The 25,297-nt window shown below is 43.0% G+C and overlaps 1 protein-coding gene across 2 annotated transcripts in view; it reads left to right on the top strand.

Annotated features, from left to right (window-relative positions):
• Positions 1–25,296, top strand: part of ATG2A (autophagy related 2A) — a 168,824-nt gene extending 143,528 nt beyond the window's left edge. The window contains exons 37-42 of one of the 2 annotated variants that reach the window (XM_040328557.1): positions 4,051–4,123; positions 15,225–15,307; positions 21,170–21,291; positions 23,944–24,098; positions 24,185–24,337; positions 24,464–25,296. In XM_040328557.1, coding sequence (XP_040184491.1) covers positions 4,051–4,123; positions 15,225–15,307; positions 21,170–21,291; positions 23,944–24,098; positions 24,185–24,337; positions 24,464–24,700 — 823 coding nt within the window. In that variant the 3' untranslated portion in view covers positions 24,701–25,296. Of the gene's footprint in view, positions 1–4,050; positions 4,124–7,172; positions 7,332–15,224; positions 15,308–21,169; positions 21,292–23,943; positions 24,099–24,184; positions 24,338–24,463 lie in introns of those variants that run through there. The other variant, XR_005744186.1, reaches the window with a different exon arrangement.
• The last annotated feature ends 1 nt before the right edge of the window (position 25,297 follows it).

Genomic DNA, 25,297 nt, shown 5'->3' with positions numbered 1-25,297 from the left:
TGAGGCGTACTCAATGTTAAGTATGGCCGGCGTTCCCGCGTACAATTTAGAATTTGTTACTTTGTTTGCGTAAGTCGTTCGCGAATAGGGATTTGCGTAGAATGACATCATCGTCGTGAGCATTGGCTTGTTCCGGGTTAATTTCGAGCATGCGCACTGGGATACCCCCACGGACGGCGCATGCGCAGTTAAAAAAAAGTTGTTTACCTCGGGTCACGACGTATTAACATAAAACACGCCCCCATTACATCCATTTGAATTCCGCGCCATTACGCCGCCAAAGATACACTACGCCGCCGTAACTTACGGCGCAAATTCTTTGAGGATTAAAAAAAAAAAAGAATAAAGTTACGGCGGCGTAGTGTATCTTGGATACGCTGCGCCCGGCGCAAAGGTACGTGGATCTGCCCCTTAACCTTGTTCTCAGAGCACCAGTGGGTCTTAAGTACATAGTGAGAAAGTGAAAACTTTGCACTATGACCATATCTGATCATGTTTGGTTAAGGCTACTTACTGCATAACATGGCGAGCTGTTCCAGCCATTAAAATAGCTCTGTACCCACAACCTATACAACTGGTTACAATTTCAATTTGAGTCTAATGATCATCACCATGTGCATACTTTTACCTATAAGGTGGTATTCCTTGTAGTCATCTCCTCTGTGTGACAAGTATCTGATGACCTTATCCTGCAGAAACCTTTTCTAGTTTAGCATTGCGACAAGGTGATGTTTAGGCCCAGGACTTATTGCCGAAGGTAGTTCTGCCTTTCACCTCACCCGGGACTTTGTTCTCCCTTTCCTCTATCTGGCTCCAGTTCATAAAAAAAAAAATTTTCTCCATTGTCTGGATATGTTCCAAGGGCTCTCCCTCAGTCAATGCTTCTCTGTCCACCATCTCTAGGTGATTTAGGCAGAACATCATTCAATTTTTTTATCGGGTAGCCCCTTTTTTGTCTTGGTGGGTTATTTTTTGTGGTTTTTGTTATTTGCATCAAGCAACTTTTTCCCAGTTTGCAAGGTTACCACCTGGTCTATTTTTTTTTTTGCCGGGAAAATATTTGGGCCTCTTCTGATGGAAACTTCAGGCATCAAGTCCTGCAAGCGGTTCTCAGAGCTGCAGAGAGTACCACATTTTCCGTTGTTTCTTTCTCTGGCCGTGTTTTTGGTTGCCAGTGTCCCATTTCTCCTGTAGGCAGCAGTATATCCCAACAGTCTACGAATTCCTGTGTCCCTCAATGATCTCCGAAAAAAGTATTTCTGCATATGTAGCGTATTTAACTTGCATGACTATAATAAATTAGGTGTTTTTTGTGAGATTGTGGAAACTTGTTGCCACTGACTTTTTTCTGATGTTTAAAATAATTTTATAGAGATTAGACTCATCCAAAGTCTTGAGCAAATTTGTGCATTTTGCAGCGCCAGGGCTAAAAGAGGAGCATGCAGAAATAAAAACATCACGATTGGCTGTGACTCAGATCTTTTATTGTATTTTGCATGTAGTTATCCATATGTCTAAAACGGAACGGAACTCAAGAAGCTGTCCACAAAAAAAGGGCAAAGGACTAGTCACCAGTATTGCCTGCTGTTTCCCTGCATCTTTTTTCCATTACAGACTTACCATGCCTTGTTCTGTCTCCTGTAAGAACAATGATGGTGGTGACATCATCGAGTTGTCGCTAAGAATTTCCTGCAATGAGCAGTTAGATGCAGCAATGCCTTATGCCGCGTATACACGATCGGAAATTCCGACAAGAAAAGTCAGATGTGAGCTTTTGGTCGGAAATTCCGACCGTGTGTATGCTCCATCGAACGTTTGCTGTCGAAATTTCCACCAACAAAAGATTGAGAGCTGGTTCTCAAATTTTCTTAATGAAAAATCCTTCGGAAATTCCGTTAGTCTGTGGCAATTCCGAAACGCGAAATTCCGACGCATGCTCGGAAGTATTGAACTTCATTTTCTTAGCTTGTCGTAGTGTTGTACATCACCGCGTTCTTGACGGTCGAAAGTTCCGAGAACTTTTGTGGGTATGCAAGTTGCCAAGCTTGAGCTGAAACCAAGGTTTTTCCGATGGAAAATCCGACCGTGTGTACGGGGCATTAGATCTCGCCCTACAGGTATACAGCTATGAGGCTCTTGGGCACCCTCACATACAAGAGAGTGCACAGCTTTTTTTAAGAAGGAATTCTTGTTACTGCAGTTCTGCATGCCCTTATACCTAATCTCCATTGTTTCAGTTCAGGTTCACTTTAACCGCACCAAAAATGCATTTAGAAACAAGGGCCTTACACTTGGAGGTCCTCTGCATCTGACTAAGCTTTTTATGGTCTTCAGACCATGTGACTTTGAGGACCACTGATGAATAAATGTGAGTAATGTCTATTACACTGACACACTGAGAGGAGTTTCTGTCAATTGGCTGTAGGTGATATCTTAGTGAGTGGAAAGCGGGTAAAAAATATAAATTCACATTTTGGAACATGTTACAGCCCCCCCAACTCCCGCAGCTACTTTCACTGCCTCTGCCCACACAGCTGCATCATTCACTCACAGTAATCTGTAAATGAATGAACTACAAGTCCCATCTACCAACACAGAAGACAGCTTGTAGTTTTCAATGGACTGCAAGGGCGCTAATGAGCAGCCGCGTTGTTCATTGACACTTCCTGAAGCTCTGAAACTGTCAGTCTATATGGGCTGATCACGGGTACAATGCTCTGCAGGCTCCTGTGGAAAAAAATAATAAATGCACATTTTTGTTTCCTGCAAAAAAAAAACCAGAAAGGTGAACTTGGCCTTTAACCACTTAAGACCCGGACCATTACGCAGGTAAAGGACCTGGGCAGTTTTTGCGATATGGCACTGCGTCGCTTTAACACAATTGCGCGGTCGTGTGATGTGGGTCCCAAACAAAATTGGCATCCTTTTTTTCCCACAAATAGAGCTTTCTTTTGGTGGTATTTGTTCACCTCGGCGATTTTTATTTTTTGCACTATAAAAAAAAATAGAGCAACAATTTTGAAAAAAAACAAACAATATTTTTTACTTTTTTGCTATAATAAATATCCCCCAAAAAAGATATAAAAAAAGTATTTTTTTTTTCTCGGTTTAGGCCGATACGTATTATTCTACATATTTTTGGTAAAAAGAAAATTGCAATAAGTGTTTGATTGGTTTGCGCAAAATTTATAGCGTTTACAAAATAGAGGATAGTTTTATGGCATTTTTATTACTACTAATGGCGGCGATCATCGATTTTTTTTTTTTCATGACTGCGGCATTATGGCGGACACATCGGACAATTTTGACACATTTTTGGGACCATTGTAATTTTCACAGCAAAAAGTGCTATAAAAATGCACTGATTACTGTGAAAATGACAATTGCAGTTTGGGAGTTAACCACTGGGGGGCGCTGTAGGGGTTATGTGTGACCTCATGTGTTTCTAACTGTAGGGTGGCGGGGCTGGACGTGTGACGTCACTGATCGCCTTTCCCTATATCAGGGAACAGACGATCAGTGACCTTGCCACTGTGAAGAACGGGGAAGGTGTGTTTACACACAGCTCTCCCCGTTCTTCAGCTCCTGTGACCGATCGCGGGATACCGGCGGCGATCAGGTCCCGCAGCTTCGGACCGGGTCGCGGGCGCGCGACCCACGGCTGGGCACTTAAAGGGGACGTACAGGTACGTGCCTGTGCCCAGCCGTGCCATTGTGGAGGTGGTCCTTAAGTGGTTAAGTAAGTTACAAGGGATGAAAGGGCAAGTGATTATTGGAAAGAAATGAATGGAAACCATTTTTGATACAAATTGCTCTTAAACAAAAATGACTCTTTAAATCATGGGTCGTCCAGTTGTTCATGAACTACAATTCCCATCATGCCTAGTCATGTCTGTGCATGTCAGTGTGTTACAAAGCCTCATGGGATGTGTAGTTCTACAACAGCTGGAGGGCCGTAGTTTGAGGATCCCTGCTTTAAATGATTAGCTTTGAAATTAGTTTAGATCTATTTTCCACTGCTAACAATACAATTTGATATCATTTTCCTAGAGAATTTCGCTTCACGTCAGAGGTACCAATATGGCTAGACTATCAAGGCAAGCATGTAACCACAGAACAAGTGGTAAGTCTCAGAAGCTACAGTATATTCAATCATTTCTGCATTTCACCACTATGTCAACTAATGTGAGCCTGTCATGTCTACCTAAAATTAGAATAAGATTACTGGGCGAAAGCAAATCCTTTGGGGCTCTGTTTAAGAAAAATAAGGTGCTATGCGAATGTCTAAGCATCTTCTCTATTGGTCAAAACTTCTTTACCCTTACATATACTCAGTGAAGTAATTGGCCTCAGGGAATATATATATATATATATATATATATATATATATATATATATATATTATGTATATGTGTGTGTGTATTCCTCAGGGAATACACGTATATGAAACCCATCCTCCTACATAAGTTTACCTGTTTATCTGCAATCGTGTCTTTTTTTCTACAGCCGTTTAAAGTCCTATCTAAGCTTTCAGAAAGCAGGGGGCGGAGAGCTGAATTTACGCTTTGCAGAACTTGGTGAGGAGAGCTGATTGGAGGGAAGAGACACACCCCCCTGTACACAGGAAAATAGTTAATAAGGCTGTCAATCATGGGATGTGTGCTAAAGCTCCCTCCCCTATCAGCTTTTTACCTCTTGATGTCAAGAAAACTTGTCAGAAGTGACTCATGCAGATAACAGAGGAACAAGGCAGCAGAGAGAAATTACACTTGGTGCTTTGTATTGCGACAAGTACATACCATAGAGCAGGGATATGCAATTAGCGGACCTCCAGCTGTTGTAAAACCACAAGTCCCATCATGCCTCTGCCTGAGGGAGTCATGCTTGTGGTTATCAGAGTCTTGCTATGCATGATGGGACTTGTAGTTCTGCAACAGCTGGAGGTCCGCTAATTGCATATCCCTGCCATAGAGGGATATGCTTTGTTCATATTTCATGTCTGAGGTTTACAACCACTTTAACTCTTCTGGTTGAAATGTTCTTAATTTTTTTTCTCTTAGGATTAAATACCAGGGGACCCTGTGAATGGCTTGAAATAGAAACGTTTTATTACACATAACTTAATTTCTGAACGTATTTGTTATGGGTTCTTTGTATGTATCGATTACATGGGTTGTTACCGACATGTGGTGCAGATTTCATGTCAATAGCACCTTTAGAAAAATATTTACCTTGAAATATGGTGACATGCTTAATACTTATTTTACCCGCTGTATATTCAATTTAGAAGAAGAATGTGACAGTGAATGATATGGGAGCTTCACTAGCTAGCAAAATACAGAGCAAAACCAGTGACTAAAGTTTGGTATAATTCTGTTATTGGACACTATGTTACAAAAAGTATTGGGACCCCGGCCTTTACACACACATGAACTTTAATGGCACCCCAGTCTTAGACCGTAAGGTTCAATATTGAGTTGGCTCGCCCTTTGCAGCTATAACAGCTTCAACTCTGGGGAAGGCTGTCCATAAGGTTTATAAATGTGTCTATGGGAATGTTGGACCATTCTTCCAGAAGCACATTTGTGAGGTCAGGCACTGATGTGGACGAGAAGCACTGGCTCGCAGTCTCCGCTCTCATTCATCCCAAAGATGTTCTATCGGGTTGAGGTCAGGACTCTGTGCAGGCCAGTCACGTTTTTCCACCCCAAACTCGTTCATCCATGTATTCATAGACCTTGCTTTGTGCACTGGTGCGCAGTCATGTTGGAACAGGAAGGGACCATCCCCAAACTGTTCCCACAAAGTAAGGAGCATGAAATTGTCCAAAATGTCTTGGTATGCTGACCCCTTTAAAGAGTTCCCTTCACTGGAACTAAGGGGCCAAGCCCAACCCCACACCATAACCCCCCCCCCCCCCCCCCATCCATCAAATGATTTGGACCAGTGCACAAATCAAGGTCAATAAAGACACGGATGAGCGAGTTTGTGGTGGAGGAACTTGAGTGGCCTGACCTCAACTTGACAGAACACCTTTGGCATGAATGAGAGCGGAGACTGCGAGCCAGACCTTCTCGTCCACATCAGTGCCTGACCTCACAAATGCGCTTCTGGAAGAATGGTCAAACGTTCCCATAAACACACTCCTAAACCTTATGGTCAGCCTTTCCAAGAGTTGAAGCTGTTATAGCTCCAAAGGGTGGGCAAAGTCAATATTGAACCCTACAGACTAAGACTGGGATGCCATTATAGTTCATGTGCGTGTAAAGGCAGGTGTCCCAATACTTTTAGTAATATAGGCCCAGATTCTCAAAGGACTTACGACGGCGCAGCGCCATGTACGCCGTCGTAAGTCCTAATCTGACCCGTCGTATCTATGCGAGTGATTCTTAGAATCAGTTACGCATAGATATCCATTAGATCCGACAGGCGTAAGTCTCTTACGCCGTTGGATCTAAACTGCATTTTTTTTTTGACCGCTAGGTGGCGCTTCCGTCGAATTCTGCATCAAGTATGCAAATTAGCTAGATACGCGAATTCCCGAACATACGCGCGGCCGACGCAGTAAAGTTACGACGTTTACGTTAGGCTTTTCCCGGCGTATAGTTGCCCCTGCTATATGGTGGCATAAGTGCGGCGCATCAATGTTCAGTATGGCCTTCGTTCCCGCGTCGAAATTTGAAAAAGTTACGTCGTTTGCGTAAGTCGTCCGTGAATGGGGCTGGACATCATTTACGTTCACGTCGAAACCAATGACGTCCTTGCGGCGTACTTTGGAGCAATGCACACTGGGAAATTCCACGGACGGCACATGCGCCGTTCGGGAAAAACGTCAATCACGTCAGGTCACAGTAGATTTACATAAAACATGTCCCCCTGGTTCAAATTTGAATTAGGCGGGCTTACGCTGGCCAATTTACGCTACGCCGCCGCAACTTACGGAGCAAGTGCTTTGAGAATACAGCACTTGCCCGTCTAAGTTGCGGAGGCGTAACGTAAATCGGATACGTTACGCCCGCACAAAATTGCGCGGATGTACCAGAATCTGGCCCATAGTGTATATTCCATGACCTAAAGCAATAATAGTTTTTGGTCTTTGTAAAGTCAATTTCTTGGAGTCCATTTAGGGGCATAGGAAGTTTTTCACCTTCAGGTTATATTGCCACCTACAGGGGGATTGGATACTGTCAAACAACAAACAAAACAAAATGAACATTAACCAAGGATACCCCTCCTATGAACAGCATGCCTCAGTGTTATAGCAAGGCAGTACTGAGAGCATGATCATAAACACAGACCGGTGTTCCTCAATGGACTCCAAGTCAATGAAAGTGAGTACAAAATTCCTTTTTTCTATCTTGTCCTTTGAGGGACCCAGAAATTCTTTAAGTGGATCTAAAGGCTTAAGGTTTTTTACCTTAATGCATTCCCTGCACTTTCTGTGCATATGATTCCCCCCAGCCCCACTTATACTTACCTGAGCCCGACCTCAACCTCTGCTCTCACCCTTTCGTGCCCACACAACTGCCCCCATAGGATGCCACTTGCTATGGGGGGCATTTGCAGAAGAGCACCGCTGGGAAACCCTAGAAGAGGAGGATCGAGGTAGCTCCCTTCAAAACTATTGCACAGAGAAGGCAAGTGTAAAAAAAACAAAAAACATTAAGGTTTGCAATCACTTTAATCTTTAGGATTGCCCAAAAGCAGTCCAGATCTCATACATTTTCTTGAGGCCAAAAGATGGTCTGCCTGAGCCCCTTAGAGATGGTGGAACAACAAGCTGGTGCACCCGTACAGGAACCATCTGAGGTGACAAAAAGGGAATACATTTAAGAAAAAAAAAAAGAGTGGCTGAAATGCAAACTCTTTGGCCCCTTTCACACGGGCGCACCTCTCGGGTCCGCCCGTCAGTTTATTTGGTGGACCTGAACAGACGCTCCATACAAGTCTATGGAGCGTCAGATGTCAACGGTGACCATGTCCGCTGACATCCGATCCGCTAAAATCAGATGGATGGCGATACGTCGCCATCCGTCCTGGCGGATCGAATCGGGTAAGATCTGATGAAAACGGACATGATGTCCGCTTTTCGTCCGATCTCTCCATAGACAAGCAGCGGCGCTCAACAAGCCCCTCCCCGCTCAGTGAGCAGAGAGGAACCTGTCAGCCGCCGGCTCAGCGGAGATCAACGGAGAGATCTCCCGCTGAGCTGGCGGATGCCGTTGACGGATCTGTCCCTGTGTGGAAGGGGCCTTATAGTCTGGACTACATCTAGACCATGGAGGAAAACATTTTGGGGTGCAAAGTGGAGCCAGACTGAGGGACAAATAAATACATTATGTCCTGGTTGAGGTAAAAGGCAGAAAGGAAGTCCTGGCCAGAATCTCGCCATATTCCTATCCAAGAAAGACTCCTTGCCAGCTAAGACTGTCAGTTCAGACAACCGCCTTGCAGCGGTGACTTTGAAGCCGCCCCAGATTCCAAAATGGAATAAATTCTAAATCCAAAATTCTACAAACAATTCCCCCGTATTGACCACGTGAAAGAAGTTTGTTTCAAAATCTGCAAATTTATTAAAAATAATAAAAAAAATCCCATGTACATGAGCATTCACAGCCTTTGCCACAACACTCAAAATTGAGCTCAGGAGCATCCTGTTTCCACTGATCATCCTTGAGAGGTTTCTACAACTTGATTGGAGTCCATTTGTGCTAAATTCAGTGGATTGAAGATGATTTGGAAAGGCACACACCTGTATATTTATTGTCCCACAGTTAAAGCAGTTGTATATACCGCTGGACATTTTTTTTCTTCTTCCTGCAAGGTAAAGTCATAATGTGCTAGTATGCACTGCATACTAGCACATTATGTGGAACAATCTGAAAACGAAGCTGTTCCAGCGTTGCGATGTAGCCACTTTGATTTTCACCCGTCTTGCTTCAGGGTTTGTGGGCTCTGGCTTTGTGCATGTGCATGGGAGCTGCCGTTCATGGCACGGGGCTCGGAAGGAGCAGCACCCGTGGCTGTTCCTTCAGAGCGCATGCGCCAGCGATGTCACTGGCTGCATGCAATGTAAATATCTCCTAAACGGCGCAAGTTTAGGAGATGTTTGCACTACCTATAGGTAAGCCATATCATAGGCTTACCTATAGGTAAATGTTAGCAGAGGAAGTTTACTTCCTCTTTAACAGTGCGTGTCAGAGCACAAACCAAGCCATGAAGTCCAAGGAATTGTCTGTAGAACTCCAAGACAGAATTGTATCGTGGCACAGATCTGGGGAAGGGAAGAGAACATTTCTGCAGCATTGAAGGTTCCAAAGCACAGTGGTCTCCATCATCCATAAATGAAAGAAGTTTAGAACCATCAAGACTCTTCCTAGAGAGGGCCACCCAGCCACACTGATTGATCAGGGGAGAAGGGCCTTAGTCAGGAAGGTGACCAAGAACCTGATGGTCACTCTGACAGAGCTCCAGAGTTTCTCTGTGGAAAAAGGAGAACCTTCCAGAAGAACAACCATCTCTGCAGCACTCCACCAATCATGTCTATATGGTAGAGTGGGCAGAAGGAAGCCACTCCTCCGTAAAAGGCACATAAGAGCCCAACTGGAGTTTTCCAAAAGGCACCCAAAGGACTCTCCAAACATGAGAAACAAAATTCTCTGGTCTGATGAATCAAAGATTGAACTCTTTGACCTGGATGGCAAGTGTCATGTCTGGAGGAAACCAGGGACCGCTCATCACCTGGCCAATAACATCCCTACAGTTCAGCATGGTGGTGGCAGCATCGTGCTATGGGATGTTTTTCAGTGGCAGCAACTGAGAGACTAGTCAGGATCGAGGGAAAGACCAATGCAGCAATGTACAGAGACATCCTTGATGAAAACCTGCTCCAGAGCTCTCTGGACCTCAGAATGGGCCTAAGGTCCATCTTTCAACAGGACGATGACCCTAAGCACACAGCCAAGAAAACAAAGGAGTGGCTACGGGACAACTCTGTGAATGTCTTTGAGTGGCCCAGACTTGAACCCGATTGAACATCTCTGGAGACATCTGAAAATGGCTGTGCACCGAAGTTTCCCAACCAACCTGATAAAGCTTGAGAGGTCCTGCAGAAAAGAATGGGAGAAACTGCCCAAAAATAGATGTGCCAAGCTTGTAGCATCATACTCAAAAATACCTGAGGCTGTAATTGGTGCCAAAGGTGCTTCAACAAAGTATTGAGCAAAGGCTGTGACTACTTATGTACATGTGATTTATTTTTTATAAATTTCCAAAGATTTCATACAAACTTCTTTCACGTTATCACTATGATAGGAAAATAATGAATTTAATCTATTTTGAAACGCAACAAAATCAGCCAAAACTGAAGCAGTGTGAATACTTTCCGGATGCACTGTACTACAACAGGAGCTACATTGGACACTTCCGCTACACAGGTCTTAATCGAAGAATGAAAGGCCAAGGTCTTAGAAATAAGATAGAAGAAGGGCAGAAACCTGTGCTTTGAAAGTGCTGAGAACCGAACACTGGTCCAGGCCCAGTTGAAAGGAGAGAACTCATCCTGTGGAGAAACTCCGAGGGTGGAAGCCCTAAGACTCGCACTAAGTGACGTATGCTTTCAATGTCCGATGGTAGACCTTGCAGGTAGTGGGCTTTTTGGCTTTAACATAGGAGACACTGATTTAGGGATTGCCCTGTCTCTTTTTGAAACTGGGCTTCAAAAACAATGCCATTAAGACCAGCAACCATGAAACAGGATGGTAAATCTGTGCTGGAGACAGCAGGTCAAGATGATCTCGTGTAATATAGCCCACGGAGCATCCACTAGGAAACTTCCAAGATTTGTATACAACATCCACTTGGTCAATAAAAATTACTGAAATGCCCTCCATTCGAACTGTGTAGCAGATGCAGAAGAAGAAAGGAGATAAGGCATAGATTAGGTAGTAATGAACTCAGTCACTAGAGCATACACTACTTCTGCTAGAGGATACCTGTACCTGGAGGCAAACATGTCCAATTTGTCAAACCTGGAGGTCCACATCTGACAACACAGGTCCTGGGACAACTCCAGGTGTTGGGGCCTTTTTCCCCCAGGTCTAGACATTTCTAGCCAGGGAAGTCTGCCTGCCCATGCCTGGATTGTGAGGTTATGTTCAGAACTGGATGCAGTATACCTACAAGAAAGCTTTTGTTTCCTCCTGATTGATGTAAGCCACCACTGTTGTAGATCAGATGCTCCTCCAGCAGGATGGTCCAACACCAGAAAGACGGCCAAGTCGCCCAAAGCTGTAGGATTTTTATTTAGGAGATAAGACTCCTGATGACCAAGTTCCCTGCACTGTCAGTGTGCCCAGGACTCCTTCCTAGCCCAGCTAACTGGCATCTGTTGTGAGGTTCTTCCAAAGAACTAGAAGGAAGAACACAGAATGCATTTTAGAAGTCTGCTGTGAAACTGGGCATATCAAAGACCATATCTTTATCTTCAATTTTTGGGACACGTTTGGGCACCCCAGGTAAAAACTTGTATTAATGTGCATAACGAAGCCAAGGAAAGATGAAAACATTTCCAAAAGGCATCAAATTACAGATTAGACATTCTTATATGTCAAGAAAAGTTAGATTTTATTTCCATCACTTATACTTTCAATATTACAGAAAACAAAAAAAATGGCGTCTGCAAAAGTTTGGGCACCCTGCAGAGTTAATATCTTGTACTGCCCCCTTTGGCAATCACAGCCTGTAAACGCTTTTTGTAGCCAACCAAGGGTCTTTCAATTCTTGTTTGAGGTATCTGCCCATTCTTCCTTACAAAAGTCTTCCAGTTCTTTGAGATTTCTGGGCTGTCTGTCACCCACTGCTCTTTTAAGGTCTATCCATAGATTTTCAATTATGTTGAGGTCAGGAGATTGTGAAGGCCATGGCAAAACCTTCAGTTTATGCCTCTTGATGTAATCCCCTGTGGATTTTGAGGTGTGTTTAGGATCATTATCCATTTGTAGAAGCCATCCTCTCTTTAACTTCAGCTTTTTCACAGATGGAATCAAGTTACCATCCAAAATGTGCTGAACTTTTATTGAATACATTTTTCCCTCTACTCTTGAAATGTTCCCTGTGCCACTGGCTGCAATACAACCCAAAGCATGATTGATTCACCCCCATGCTTAACAGTTGGACAGAGGTTCTTTTCATTCAATTCTGTGCCCTTTCTTCTCCAAACGTACCTTTGCTCATTCTGGCCAAAAAGTTCTATTTTAACCTCATCGTCCACAGAACTTGTTTCCAAAATGCATCAGCCTTGTCTATATGTTCATTTGCAAAGTTCAAACGCTGATTTTTGTGGTGAGGACGTAGAAGAGGTTTTCTTCTGATGACTCTTCCATGAAGACCATATGTGTACAAGTATCTCTTCATAGTGTACCACAACTCCAGTGTCTGCCAGATCTTTCTGGAGGGATCATGCAGTCAAACGTGGGTTTTGAATTGCTTTTCTCACAATCCTGCGATCTGTTCTGTCTGATATTTTTCTTGGTCTTCCAGATCTTGCTTTAACTTCCACTGTTCCTGATGACTGCCATTTCTTAATTACATTCCGAACAGAGGATATTGACATCTGAAAACGCTTTGCTATCATCTTATAGCCTTCTCCAGCTTTGTGAGCGTTAACTATTTTCAGTTTTAGTTTTCTAGACAACTGCTTAACAGAACTCATGGTGCTGATTGTTGGGGCAAGGTCAGATGAGTCTGGGCATTTAAAACCTTTGCGATTGACATCACCTGGTCTTCCCAGACGATGATTGAGAACAATCCATGACACTGGCGGGTCTCAGCTTTGCAAGGGGGCAGTGCATGCTATAAATTCTGCAGGATGCCCAAACTTTTGCAGACGCCATTTTTTTGTTTTCTGTAATTTTGAAAGTGTAAATGATGGAAATAAAATCTAACTTTTTTGACATATTATAAGAATTTCTAATCTGTAATTTGATGCATTTTGGAGATTTTTCCATCTTTCCTTGGCTTCGTTATGCACATTAATACAATTTTTTACCTGGGGTGCCCAAACTTTCTATCCCCACTGTAGGGGGGAATTTACTAAAACTAGAGATTGCAAAATCTAGTGCAGCTCTGCTTAGAAACCAATTGGCTTCCAGGGTTTTTGTCAATTCTTGCTTAATCGAACAAGCTGAATTTAGAAGCTGATTGGATACCATGTACAGCTGCACCAGATTCTAAGTGCTCTGGTTTTAGTAAATCTCGCCCATGGAGTCATCATATGCTCTTTACTACCATACCATGGTTATAACAGTGACTGTGTCCACTGTATTTAGCATTATAACCTTGTATATGAGAAGGCAAGAGAAATATGTTAAACCCCTAGAAATCTAATTTCTACATTATTGGCCCCTAAAACGTAAGCTGATCTTTATCTGAATCATGGAAATCAATAAACAACCTAAGGCCATCCATGAAAATGAACGGATCCTAGCTACCAAAAAGATGAGCTTTCTACAAAACTCTCATACCTGTGAAAGATTATATTAAATGTAAGTTTTTAGGTCCAGGAAATCTAGGCATATACGTTGTGTGCATTTGTTTGGCTGGAAAGTAAGCTAGCACAAATGTCTCCGTCCACAGAACATTTCTCCACATTGCTATGGGACTTTCACATGGTATTTTGTTAACTTCAGGCTAATTACCTTTTTCTTTTGGCTTGAACAGTGGTATCCATGGTAACCTGGTATCCATTGTTATTGACCGTTTATTTCTTAGGATAGACTTGCAGATGAAAAAGAAAATGCTAGAAATGCGTGTAAATTCTCAGCTGGAAAGATCTGACATGCCATTGCACTGATGATTAAAGGTTTCTTATCCCCAGGGAGGGCAACGACAGTGCTGCATTTCTTTCTTTTTCTGATGTGCACACCTAGAGACCTGGACCTTCACAAATCAATTTTCTGCCTAATTTAGCCTTGCAAGTTTTTGTTGTGTCTCTAAGGTCCTCAGAGTCCTCCTTTGATGAGGCTATATTGCAATTCAATAGCATTCTGAACAGAAAACACTGTTCCTAAACTGTTATTGTAGCAGGGTAGATCACACACACAAAACTCGATTTGATTGAATTTCCTGATTTCATTTCCCTTTTTACAAGATGTCTCTGGCCGTAGGGGGGATACTTTGATGCAGGCGGCCAGCTTGAACACGTATTTCAACAAATGTGTACCAAAAATCCATGTTTTTATGCAAAAGTATACTATAGAAAGGTGTATAACCATATATAAAGGCCGAATTGTTATTGTTAACGTGGTCACAGCCCATTAGTACTTTCTTTTTATATATACTGTGTATACTCGAGTATAAGCAGAGGCACCTAATTTTATCACAAAAAAATGGGAAAACGTATTGACTCGAGAATAAGCCTAGGGTCTCCATCTGCATGCCTCACTGTATCCATGTCTCCCTGTGTCCATGTCTCCCTGTGTCCATGCCTCACTGTGTCCATGCCTCACTGTGTCCATGCCTCACTGTGTCCATGTTCAAGTCTCACTGTGCCCATGCCTCACTGTGCCCATGACTAGACTTACGTTTAACATGGGAGTATATAGAAGGGGTGCCCAGCTTTGAAAAATCGGTGCTCCCCGGGCCTTAGGTCACTCAGACAGCAAACTTTGCACACTTGTAGAGGAGAACTGGGGCTACTTGTGTGCCAGGGGACCTACGGCCGGCCAGTACCAGGTCCCCAAATTTGCTGGAGAAATTACCATTTCACACAGGAGTCTATGGAAGAGGTGTCTAACTTTGAAAAATCGGTGCTCCCCAGCCGTAGGTTCCCCCGGACAACAAACTTTTCACACTTGTAGAGGAAGAGTGGGTGGGGCTATATGTGACCGGTACCCGGTCCCCAAAGTCCAGTGTATGGATGAAAAAGGGACATACATTGGTCCCTATGAGATTGCGGGTGTCAGCGGATGAACATCCACTGAAACCCGATCTCACCCGATTCCGCATTCCTCCGATTCTGCAGACGGAGGAAAACCTTATTTTTCCATCCATCTGCGAATCGGATCAGGTGAACACGGACAGACGGTGATTTTAATCAGTAACAGCCCTAATTTTTTTGTAAGTTACCCAATTTGGTGTTTCATTGACAATAATAATATTTAATTATTTTTATTTATTGTAAATTATTGTATTCTGCATTCAAGAAATGTTTTTTTTTATTTCAGGGTACATTTGCTGGAATATTAATAGGACTGGCCCAATTAAACTGTTCTGAACTGAAGCTGAAAAGACTGTACTGCAGACATGGGTAAGGATATAAAACCATCATAAATGTATATTGCTATAATCGGAATTAAAGTGGAACTTTAAAGTTGCGGAACAGGCAGGATTTTTAATGCAGAGGAGACATGCTATGTCTCTTATGCCAAAGTTTCTTACCTGCCTGTCCACCTGTGCATGCGCAGCTCAATGCACAATTTAGGCAATGCCAAGCTGAACGAGCTCCCGCCCACTTCATCTCGGCCCAAGCAATTAAAATGGCCGGGGATCTGTACCTGGAAGATGACAGAGGCTGGCAGGAAGCTCCAGGGCAGAGCAGCACTGGAGTGCAGGTAAATATAGTTCCACTTTAACTGTCATCTTGTAAAGCGTGTTTGTTATAATAGTGGTAATATTAGAGCAGTAGTCAAAACAACAGTTTTTTCAGAAACCGCTGCGCACCCAGTAAAAAGTAACTTACTATAAAAGACTTTACTCTTAAGACCATACAGAAAAATGAGGGCACCTATAAATCTCCCAATATGCACTTTTGCCATGTGCCTTTGCACATTCTCATCTGCCTATGCCTGTCACTTTTCAATTTCCCAACCCCCAATATAATGTTTGTGCCATGTAGGTGGACAGCGTGACAAGGCAACAGCCTGTCAGGTTACACACAACAAAGGATTGACTTGCCGCATGTGCCAACACACACAATGCCACTATTCAGATGTAGGGATGAGCCGAACACCCCCCAGTTCGGTTTGCAGCAGAACAGGCAAAAAATGTATTCGAACACGTGAACACCGTTAAAGTCACATGGACGTGAAAAATCAAAAGTGCTCATTTTAAAGGTTAATATGCAAGTTATTGTCATAAAAAGTGTTTGGGGACCTGGGTCCTGCCCCAGGGGACATGTATCAATGCAAAAAAATCAATCAATGCGTTTTTTTCGGGAGCAGTGATTTTAATAATAGTGAAATATTCCTTTAAATTTCATAACTGGGGCGTGTCTATAGTATGCCTGTAAAGTGGCGCATTTTTCCCGTGTTTAGAACAGTACCTGCACAAAATTACATTTCTAAAGAGAAAAAAGTCATTTGTAACTACTCGCAGCTATAATGAATTGTTGGGTCCTGGCAATACAGAGAAGACATTGAAGAACAATGGCATGGGTCCCCCCCCCCCCCCCCCCCCCAGTCCATTACCAGGCCCTTTGGGTCTGGTATGAATATTAAGGGGAACCCTGAACCAAAATTTAAAAAAAATTGCGTAGGGGTCCCCCTCATACCAGACCCTTCAGAAAATCACACAAACACAGCTTGGGACAAGTCCGTTATTAAAAATGAAAAAAAAAATTCCAGCAATGTAATTTTTCCACAATCGACGATACAGAAAAACAAGCCGCCACGATCTGATCCGCCTCCATGGGAGATGCCCGCCGAATGACGTGAGACCCGCCGTGACAGCTCTTAAATAGCTGAGGGAGGGCCACCCGTGAACATCCCTGTTGCGTCAGAGGGGGGCGGGGTCACCCATACATGTCACTGGGCAACCCTGCAGCCTTTCCCCATTGCATCAGAGGTGGCGGGGTCACCTGCGCACATCACGGGTGACCCCGCCCTCAGCTATTTAAGAGCTGTCACGGCGGGTCTCGCGTCATTCGGCGGGTGTCTCCCATGGAATCGGATCATGGCGGCGTGATTTCCCGTATCGTCGGGTCGTGGAAGGATTACATCACTGGAGGTTTTTTTTCTTTTTTAATAAAGGACTTGTCCCAAGCTGTATCTGTGTGTTTTTTACAATTTTTGACACTTTTTTTTTTTTCCAATGGTAGGGGTAAAATGTATCTCATTACCTGGGGATGTTAAAGGGGGCTTCCAGATTCTAAAAAGCCACCCGCACGCAGACCCCCACAACTTCCAGGCAAGCATTGTGGGGATGAGGCACTTGTCCCCATCAACATGGGGACATCCTCCCCATGTTGAGGGCATGTGGCCTGGCATGGTTCAGCAGGGGGGGCGCTCTCTCGTGCCCCCCTCTTTTTCTGCGGCCTGCCAGGTTGCATGCTCGTATAAGGGTCTGGTATGGATTTTTGGGGGAACACCCACGCTTTGCTTTTTATTTTGGCGCGGGGTTCCCCTTAATATCCATACCAGACCTTGAAGGGTCTGGTATGGAATTTGGGGGACCTCCACGCAATTTGTTTTTATTTTGGTTCAGGGTTCCCCTTAATATTCATACCAGACCCAAAGGGCCTGGTAATGTACTGGGGGGGGGGGGGGGGGGGGACCCATGCTGTTTTTTTCAATGACTGGATTGGAGGTGAACCACTTGGCCTTCAGAAGAAGGATCAAAACCCATCTCTTCTCAGGGCAAAAAGTTTACTTCGGAAATGGATACTAAGCGCCCAGAGGCAATTCGGTTCGCATACGTTGCACTATATAAGTTCTTCATTCATTCATTCATTCATCTGTATTGCCGGGACCAGACAATTCTTTATAGCTGCGAGTACTTTTAAATTACTTTTTTTCCTTTTAAAAATGTAATTTTGTGCAGGGACTTTTCTAAGAACGGGAAACATGCGTTACTTTACAGGCATACTATAGACACCCCCAGGTACGAAATTTAAAATAATATTTCACTTTTATTGTTTCACTTTAAGCATTATTAAAATCACTGCTTCCGAAAAAAAACTGCAGTTTTTAAAACTTGCTTTTGCATTGAAACATGTCCCCCTGGGGCAGGACCCGGGTCCCCAAACACTTTTTATGACAATAACTTGCATATTAACCTTTAAAATTAGCATTTGGATTTCTCCCATAGACTTTTAAAGGGTGTTCTGGGGCTTTTGAATTTGCAGCGAACACCCCAAATTGTTTACTTTTTCGGCGAACACCTGATGTTTCGTTTGACTTACGTTCGACTCGAACATCGGGCTCATCCCTATTCAGATGTTGTGGATGTTGTCTGTTGTACAGCTCTCCTGGGTCAAATTTTCTCCACAGCGAAAAAGCTGACACAAAGAAATCCTTTTCAGCAGCCATCTTTTTTTTTTTTTTTACGTCACCTGGAATTTTGGTGTAAGTCACTTTCTTGCATAGAAGTAGATGACCCAACAAAATGATCTCCTCAAATATGATGTTGGATAACCACATACAATTAGTTAACACTGGGTGCTAAACTTTCACTTAATAACATTTGTTGGTGTCTCCTCATTTTATTACCTCTAAACATGGCATTTAACAGGAAAAATTGTATTTTAAAGGTGCAGCATGCATCGTAATTTTCCCATAGTCCTCTGTGTGCAGAGATAAAATGGTGCAGTCTGTTTCATCTGAGTTTCCTCTAATATAGACCTGTACTAAAATGTTGGACATCCTTCTGGAATGGACAGATAAGAGCTGGAATAGATTATCCTACTTGGGAAAATGCTGCTTTAGGCTTTCTTCAGTGCTGTTCATATGCCTGAAAGCAGTTAATCATGTGACCTCTTATCAAGGTGCAGATTTCACAAGTACACTTGGAAGTTCAGTTGCTGTAGATCTGAGGGGGACATGCAAGGTAAATAAAAACAGCATTTCTGCTTGTACATGATTGGATGATAAAATCAGCAGAGCTTCCCCTCATTTCAGATCTTTACCTCAGATCTACAGCGACTGCACTTCCAAGTGTACTTGCAGTGCACTTGTAGTGCAAAGTAGCTTTGCCTTTAGTAAATCAACCCCAATATACCGCTATGGATTAAAATACTGCAGCGCCCGCAAGGCCCCTCTCCTCAAGAAGACACATGTACAGGCCCATCTGAAGTTTGGCAATGAACATCTAAATTATTTAGAGAAGGATTGGGAGAAAGTGGTTGAGCTCTTGGGCATTAACTTGACTTCCCGTGTTTGAAAGAAGAAAAATGCAGACAATGACCCTAAGATCATCATCCCTACAGTCAAGCACAGAGGTGGAAACATGCTTTGGGGCTGTTTCTCTGGTAAAGGTATAGGCTGACTTTGTCGCATTGAAGGGCCAATGGACCAGGACCATCTATTGTAAAATCTTGGATGAGAACCTTCTTCCTTCAGCCAGAACACTGAAGATGATGGGTCATGGTTGGGTCTTCCAGCATGACAATGACTCAAAACATACCACCAAGGCAACAAAGGAGTGGCTCAAGAATAAGCACATTAACCACTTAAGCCCCGGACCATTTTGCAGCTAAATGCCCAGGCCAGGTTTTGCGATTCGGCACTGCGTCGCTTTAACAGACAATTGCGCGGTCGTGCGACGTGGCTCCCAAACAAAATTGGCGTCCTTTTTTCCCCACAAATAGAGCTTTCTTTTGGAGGTATTTGATCACCTCTGCGGTTTTTATTTTTTTCTGCTATAAACAAAAATAGAGCGACAATTTTTTAAAAAATGCAATATTTTTTACTATTTGCTATAATAAATATCCCCCTATATATAAAAAAAAAAATTTTCCTCAGTTTAGGCCGATACGTATTCTTCTACCTATTTTTGGTAAAAAAAAATCGCAATAAGCGTTTATCGATTGGTTTGCGCAAAATTTATAGCGTTTACAAAATAGGGGATAGTTTTATTGCTTTTTCATTAATATTTTTTTTTTTACTACTATTGGCGGCGATCAGCGATTTTTTTCATGACTGCGACATTATGGCGGACACTTCGGACAATTTTGACACATTTTTGGGACCATTGTCATTTTCACAACAAAAAAGGCATTTAAATTGCATTGTTTATTGTGAAAATGACAGTTGCAGTTTGGGAGTTAACCACAGGGGGCGCTGTAGGAGTTAGGGTTCACCTAGTGTGTGTTTACAACTGTAGGGGGGTGTGGCTGTAGGACTGACGTCATCGATCGAGTCTCCCTTATAAAAGGGATCACTCGATCGATACGCCGCCACAGTGAAGCACGGGGAAGCCGTGCTTCAGCCTCGGGGAGCGATCGCGACGGAGCGGCTATAAACGAATAGCCGTGCCGTCGTCCCGGATCGCTCCCCGAGGGAACCCGCCTGCCACACATGCAGCGGGGGGGGTCGCGATCGGACCCCCCACCCGCTAGAAGGCATGGACGTATATATACGCCCATCTGCCTGTACGTGCCATTCTGCGGACGTAAATAGTCGTGCGGCGGGCGTTAAGGGGTTAAGGTCACTAGCCAGTCTCCAGTCCTTAATCCTATAGAAAAGTTATGGAGAAGCTGAAACTTCGAGTTGCCAAGTGACGACCGCCAAGAAACCTTAGGGATATAGAGAAGATCTGAAAAGAAGAGAGGACCAAAATCCCACCTGAGATGTGTGCAAACCTGGTAACCAACTGCAAGAAACGTCTTACCTCTGTGCTTGCCAACAAGAGTTTCTCCACCAAGTCATGCTTTGCTTGGGGATCAAATGCTTATTTTACTCACTGAACTGCAACTCAATTTATAACCTTTGTATTGTGTTTTTTCTGGAATTTTGGTTGATATTCTGTCTCTATAATGTAAAATACATCTATGATAAACATTATAGGCCCTTCATTTCTTTATAATTGGGCAAACTTACAAAATCTGAAGGGGATCAAATAATAATTTTCTCCTCTGTATATCAGGTGTAAGAGTGGTCACTTGCTTGAAGTTTAATAACAATGCCAGGCAGTAATTCCTATCTTGTGAATTCACCTAGATGACATGGTTTACAATGCGTTTAGTTTTGGAGCGATCGGGGGAACATGCAGGAAATGTTTTGCTTCCTGTAGTTCTCAAGCCTGCAGTTATCTCGGGGTCATACACTCTGTAATCACTTTTGGAACCTTTCCCAAGCAAAGCTGCATCATTTAAAAAGGAATCACTTGGGATTTTCTGACACAGGTCAGGAATACCCATTATAACATTAAAACGTGTTTTTTTTTTTTTTTACAGACTTCTTGGAGCAGAAAAGGTTTACTCCTATGCTCTCAATGAGTGGCTGACTGACATCCGAAAGAACCAGCTACCAGGAATTCTGGGAGGAGTCGGGCCTATGCATTCAGTTGTACAGCTATGTAAGTAACACGTCTCTGAGGTAAATGCTGTTCTTCGGTGTGATATCTGGGAAACAAGCAATGGCCTGTATTGTTCCAGTCTTTAGAATTTAAGATAAATATTGCAACTTGCATTTTTTCTTTACGTTTACTGTTAGCACCTATCGTTTGCATTAATATTTTAAGCTAACTACAGTGTATTTAAGGACTTGAGAAAAAGTACTAAAGGAATTTCACATGCAGAAAAAACAAAACAAATGGAAGCCTCTTTAATGGGAGCGTCCAGCACTAAATATTCTGGCTTTGGAACACGGCCAATTAACATTTTGGAATCTGACTTGGCAGCTCCCAAGTTCTCAGGGCCAGCTGGTTGTCTTTGCTGAGAAGTAAACAGACTTGCACCAGGTGCCTTGGAGCAGGGAGTAAATTCCAATCATATGATGGTGACTGGGGGCAGATCTACCTTCTGTTCCCACTGTCTGGACGGAAAGTGAAATATCTCTTTAAAGGATAAGATTTGGAATATGTTCCATGTTCTACCTCAAAAACAGGTAACATGTTCCAGCGTCTGGAATGAGCACAGCTATACATGGCTCTGCTGCTTGGAAAGGGCCTGATGACCACATGCAGTTCCAGGAGGAGAGGCTATTCATTGGTTAATCGCTTCTTGACTTCATAGGAGGCGCACTTACTATTTTGTGTTACGTCACATGATCACTTGGTTGGACTATTTACAGTGTTAGGCTGGATTCACAACCTATGCGTTTTTTGTGCTTTTTGCATTTTGCAGATTTGCACTACAGTCCATTTAACATGGTTTCCTACGGAACATGTTCTGTAATGCAAATCTGCAAAATGCACTTGAAATGCACAAGTGTGAATCCAGCCTTTTGCCCTTTTTTTCATGTGGATTTTTTTTGCACATTAGGGACATTGTTTAACCACTTAAGACCCGGACCTTTAGGCAGCTAAAGGACCTGGCCAGTTTTTGCGATTTGGCACTGCGTTGCTTTAACTGACAATTGCGCGGTCGTGCGACGTGGCTCCCAAACAAAATTGGCGTCCTTTTTTTCACACAAATAGAGCTTTCTTTTGGTGGTATTTGATCACCTCTGCGGTTTTTATTTTTTGCGCTATAAACAAAAATAGAGCGACAATTTCGAAAAAAAATCTATTTTTTACTTTTTGCTATAATAAATATCCCCCAAAAATATATAAAAAATATTTTTTTTCCTCAGTTTAGGCCGATACGTATTCTTCTTTTTATTTTTGGTAAAAAAAATCGCAATAAGCGTTTATCGATTTGGTTTGCGCAAAATTTATAGCGTTTACAAAATAGGGGATAGTTTTATTGCATTTTTATAAATTTTTTTTTTTTTTTACTACTAATGGCGATTTTTTTCGTGACTGCGATATTATGGCGGACACTTCGGACAATTTTGACACATTTTTGGGACCATTGTCATTTTCACAGCAAAAAATGCATTAAAAATGCATTGTTTACTGTGAAAATCACAATTGCAGTTTGGAAGTTAACCACAAGGGGGTGCTGAAGGGGTTAAGTGTGACCTCATTTGTGTTTCTAACTGTAGGGGGGTGTGGCTGTAGGTGTGACATCATTGATTGTGTTTCCCTATAAAAGGGAACACACGATCAATGACGGCGCCACAGTGAAGAACGGGGAAGCTGTGTTTACACACAGCTCTCCCCATTCTTCAGCTCCGGGGACCAATCGCGGGACTCCAGCGGCGATCGGGTCCCGCGGTCACGGAGCTTCAGACCGGGTCGCAGGCACGCGCCCGCAACCCACGGCTGGGTACTTAAAGAGGACGTACCTGTAATTGCTTGTGCCCAGCCGTGCCATTCTGCCGACGTATAAGTGGTTAAAAAGTTTTAGGTTAAAGGAGCAGGGGTCACACATCCCCTAGGGGGGATATTTGGTTTATAGATTTGGGATATTACAGGTCTGGCTGACGGCTGCTCCTTATATGTTAATAGGAGGTTATCCTTTGCAATTGGTTTACCTTCTTGTTGATTATTTTGTCACTTGTATCATCCTCATTTGTAGGGTGTTTGTTGTACGGGTGTAAAGGTATTGGTGTCCTGTAAATTAATGCCTATAAGTACCACCAGGCACCGCAGCTGATGGCTTGTAGTTCAATGAACTATGAAGGCACTAGTAAGTGATCTCGAATTCTTTGATCTTCCTGCTCTCAGGTAACTGCCTGTACGGGGTATAGGCAAAAAGATATCCTGGAAGTATGCAGGAGCCTTAAATTGCACCTGCGATGTGGTGAGGCCGATGCAATGCTCTGCAGGCTCCTTGGAAAAACAAAATTGTAAATGCACATTTTTCTTTTTTTTTTAAATGTGCATTTATTTTATTTATTCTTTCAAAAGGTGAACTTATCCTTTAATGGTAATGACAACGTTCATTAATATGCTGTTTTTGTGTGTCAACAGTTAATTAGTTTATATAAATGTTATTCTGTATCACTGATAGTTACAAAGATTCCGTAATGTCTATTACTTGTCAGATATACAAGCATAACAGTGATTGTCCATGCTGGTAATAATTATTCCATGTACAATGGGCCATGTGCCAACAGTAAAGTGGGTGTCATAATATGACATGTAATAACAGCAGATCTGGCATTGCTTGCTCTTTTTCAGTCCATGGGGTACGTGATCTTTTCTGGCTACCTATTGAACAATACAGGAAGGATGGGCGCATTATCCGTGGCTTACAGAGGGGGGCAGCATCTTTTGGTACCTCTACTGCTTCAGCAGCCCTAGAACTCAGCAACCGGCTAGTGCAAGCTATTCAGGTAGTGTGAAAAGAGCCAGGGTAATAGATCCCAATTTTGAACTGTGTTGGCATTTCAATGAATGTATATACTGTTTGTAATTTCAGGCTACGGCAGAGACTGTTTACGATATTTTGTCTCCGACACCCCCCGTATCACGCTGCTACCTTGATTCTAGGCAGTCTCGCAGACTGAGAAGAGGGCAGCAGCCGGCAGATCTCAGGGAAGGTGTAGCAAAGGCCTATGATACTGTACGGGAGGTGAGTGCTAAACACAAAGGGAATGCAGGTGTTTGGTGATGATATTTGTTCTTTACAAGAAGATTGGGTGTATTGTATGTTTCCAAATTTCCTTTTACGATATTTGTTCTTTCTCTTTCATCTTAGGGTGTCATTGACACAGCACAGACTATACGTGATGTAGCATCTCGTGGGCATGAACAAAAGGGTCTGACTGGTGCTGTAGGCGGTGTCCTTCGACAGATCCCACCCACTGTGGTGAAGCCATTTATAGTGGCCACTGAAGCTACATCAAATCTCCTCGGGGGCATGCGAAACCAGATTCGGCCTGATGCTCACAAAGAGGATTCTTTCAAGTGGAGAGCAGATGAAGGACAGGATTGAAGACTTAAAATCCTTGCCTCCCCACGCCTTCCACTCTTACCCTATAAAGTGCCAAAGGAAAGCTGCAATATTTGACATTGCCTGGAATATGCTGGGTCTGTGAATCAAACTGTATGCCACTGCATGAACATGCCGAATAACAGCTTGGACGGTTAAAGTCCCTACCCAAATACTTGATTCTAAACCATATGCCTTTTTGTGTTAGAGGTTTTTTTTTTTTACTTGTTCGCCCGTCATAATCTTCCTAACATTTTAAGATAAGCTCAGCTTTTCTGTTGGTTGATCTTCTATCATGCAGTGACTTCAGTAGATAATAAGCACTTTCCGTTCGCAGTTGTGGCCTTGATGCGCTGACCCCTAATCTTACAAGAGAATCCAATTTTATCCTTTTTAATATTGAAGAAACAGCACAACATGGGACTGTTTGACCCCAAGGAAGGACTCCGCACACGCCTTATAGGCTTTGATCCATCACAGAATGTGGCTTTTATAATCCTATCTCTTCCCTTAATGCTTTCTTCTGATTGAGGCCATATAAGTATAAATAATATATATATATATGTATAAATAAACAATGTAAAGAATTCCCAGTGACAA

The sequence above is a fragment of the Rana temporaria genome, chromosome 11 (genome assembly GCF_905171775.1).
Source record: "Rana temporaria chromosome 11, aRanTem1.1, whole genome shotgun sequence".
Taxonomy (NCBI): Eukaryota; Metazoa; Chordata; class Amphibia; order Anura; family Ranidae; genus Rana; species Rana temporaria.
This window is presented reverse-complemented; position numbering and strand designations above follow the sequence as displayed.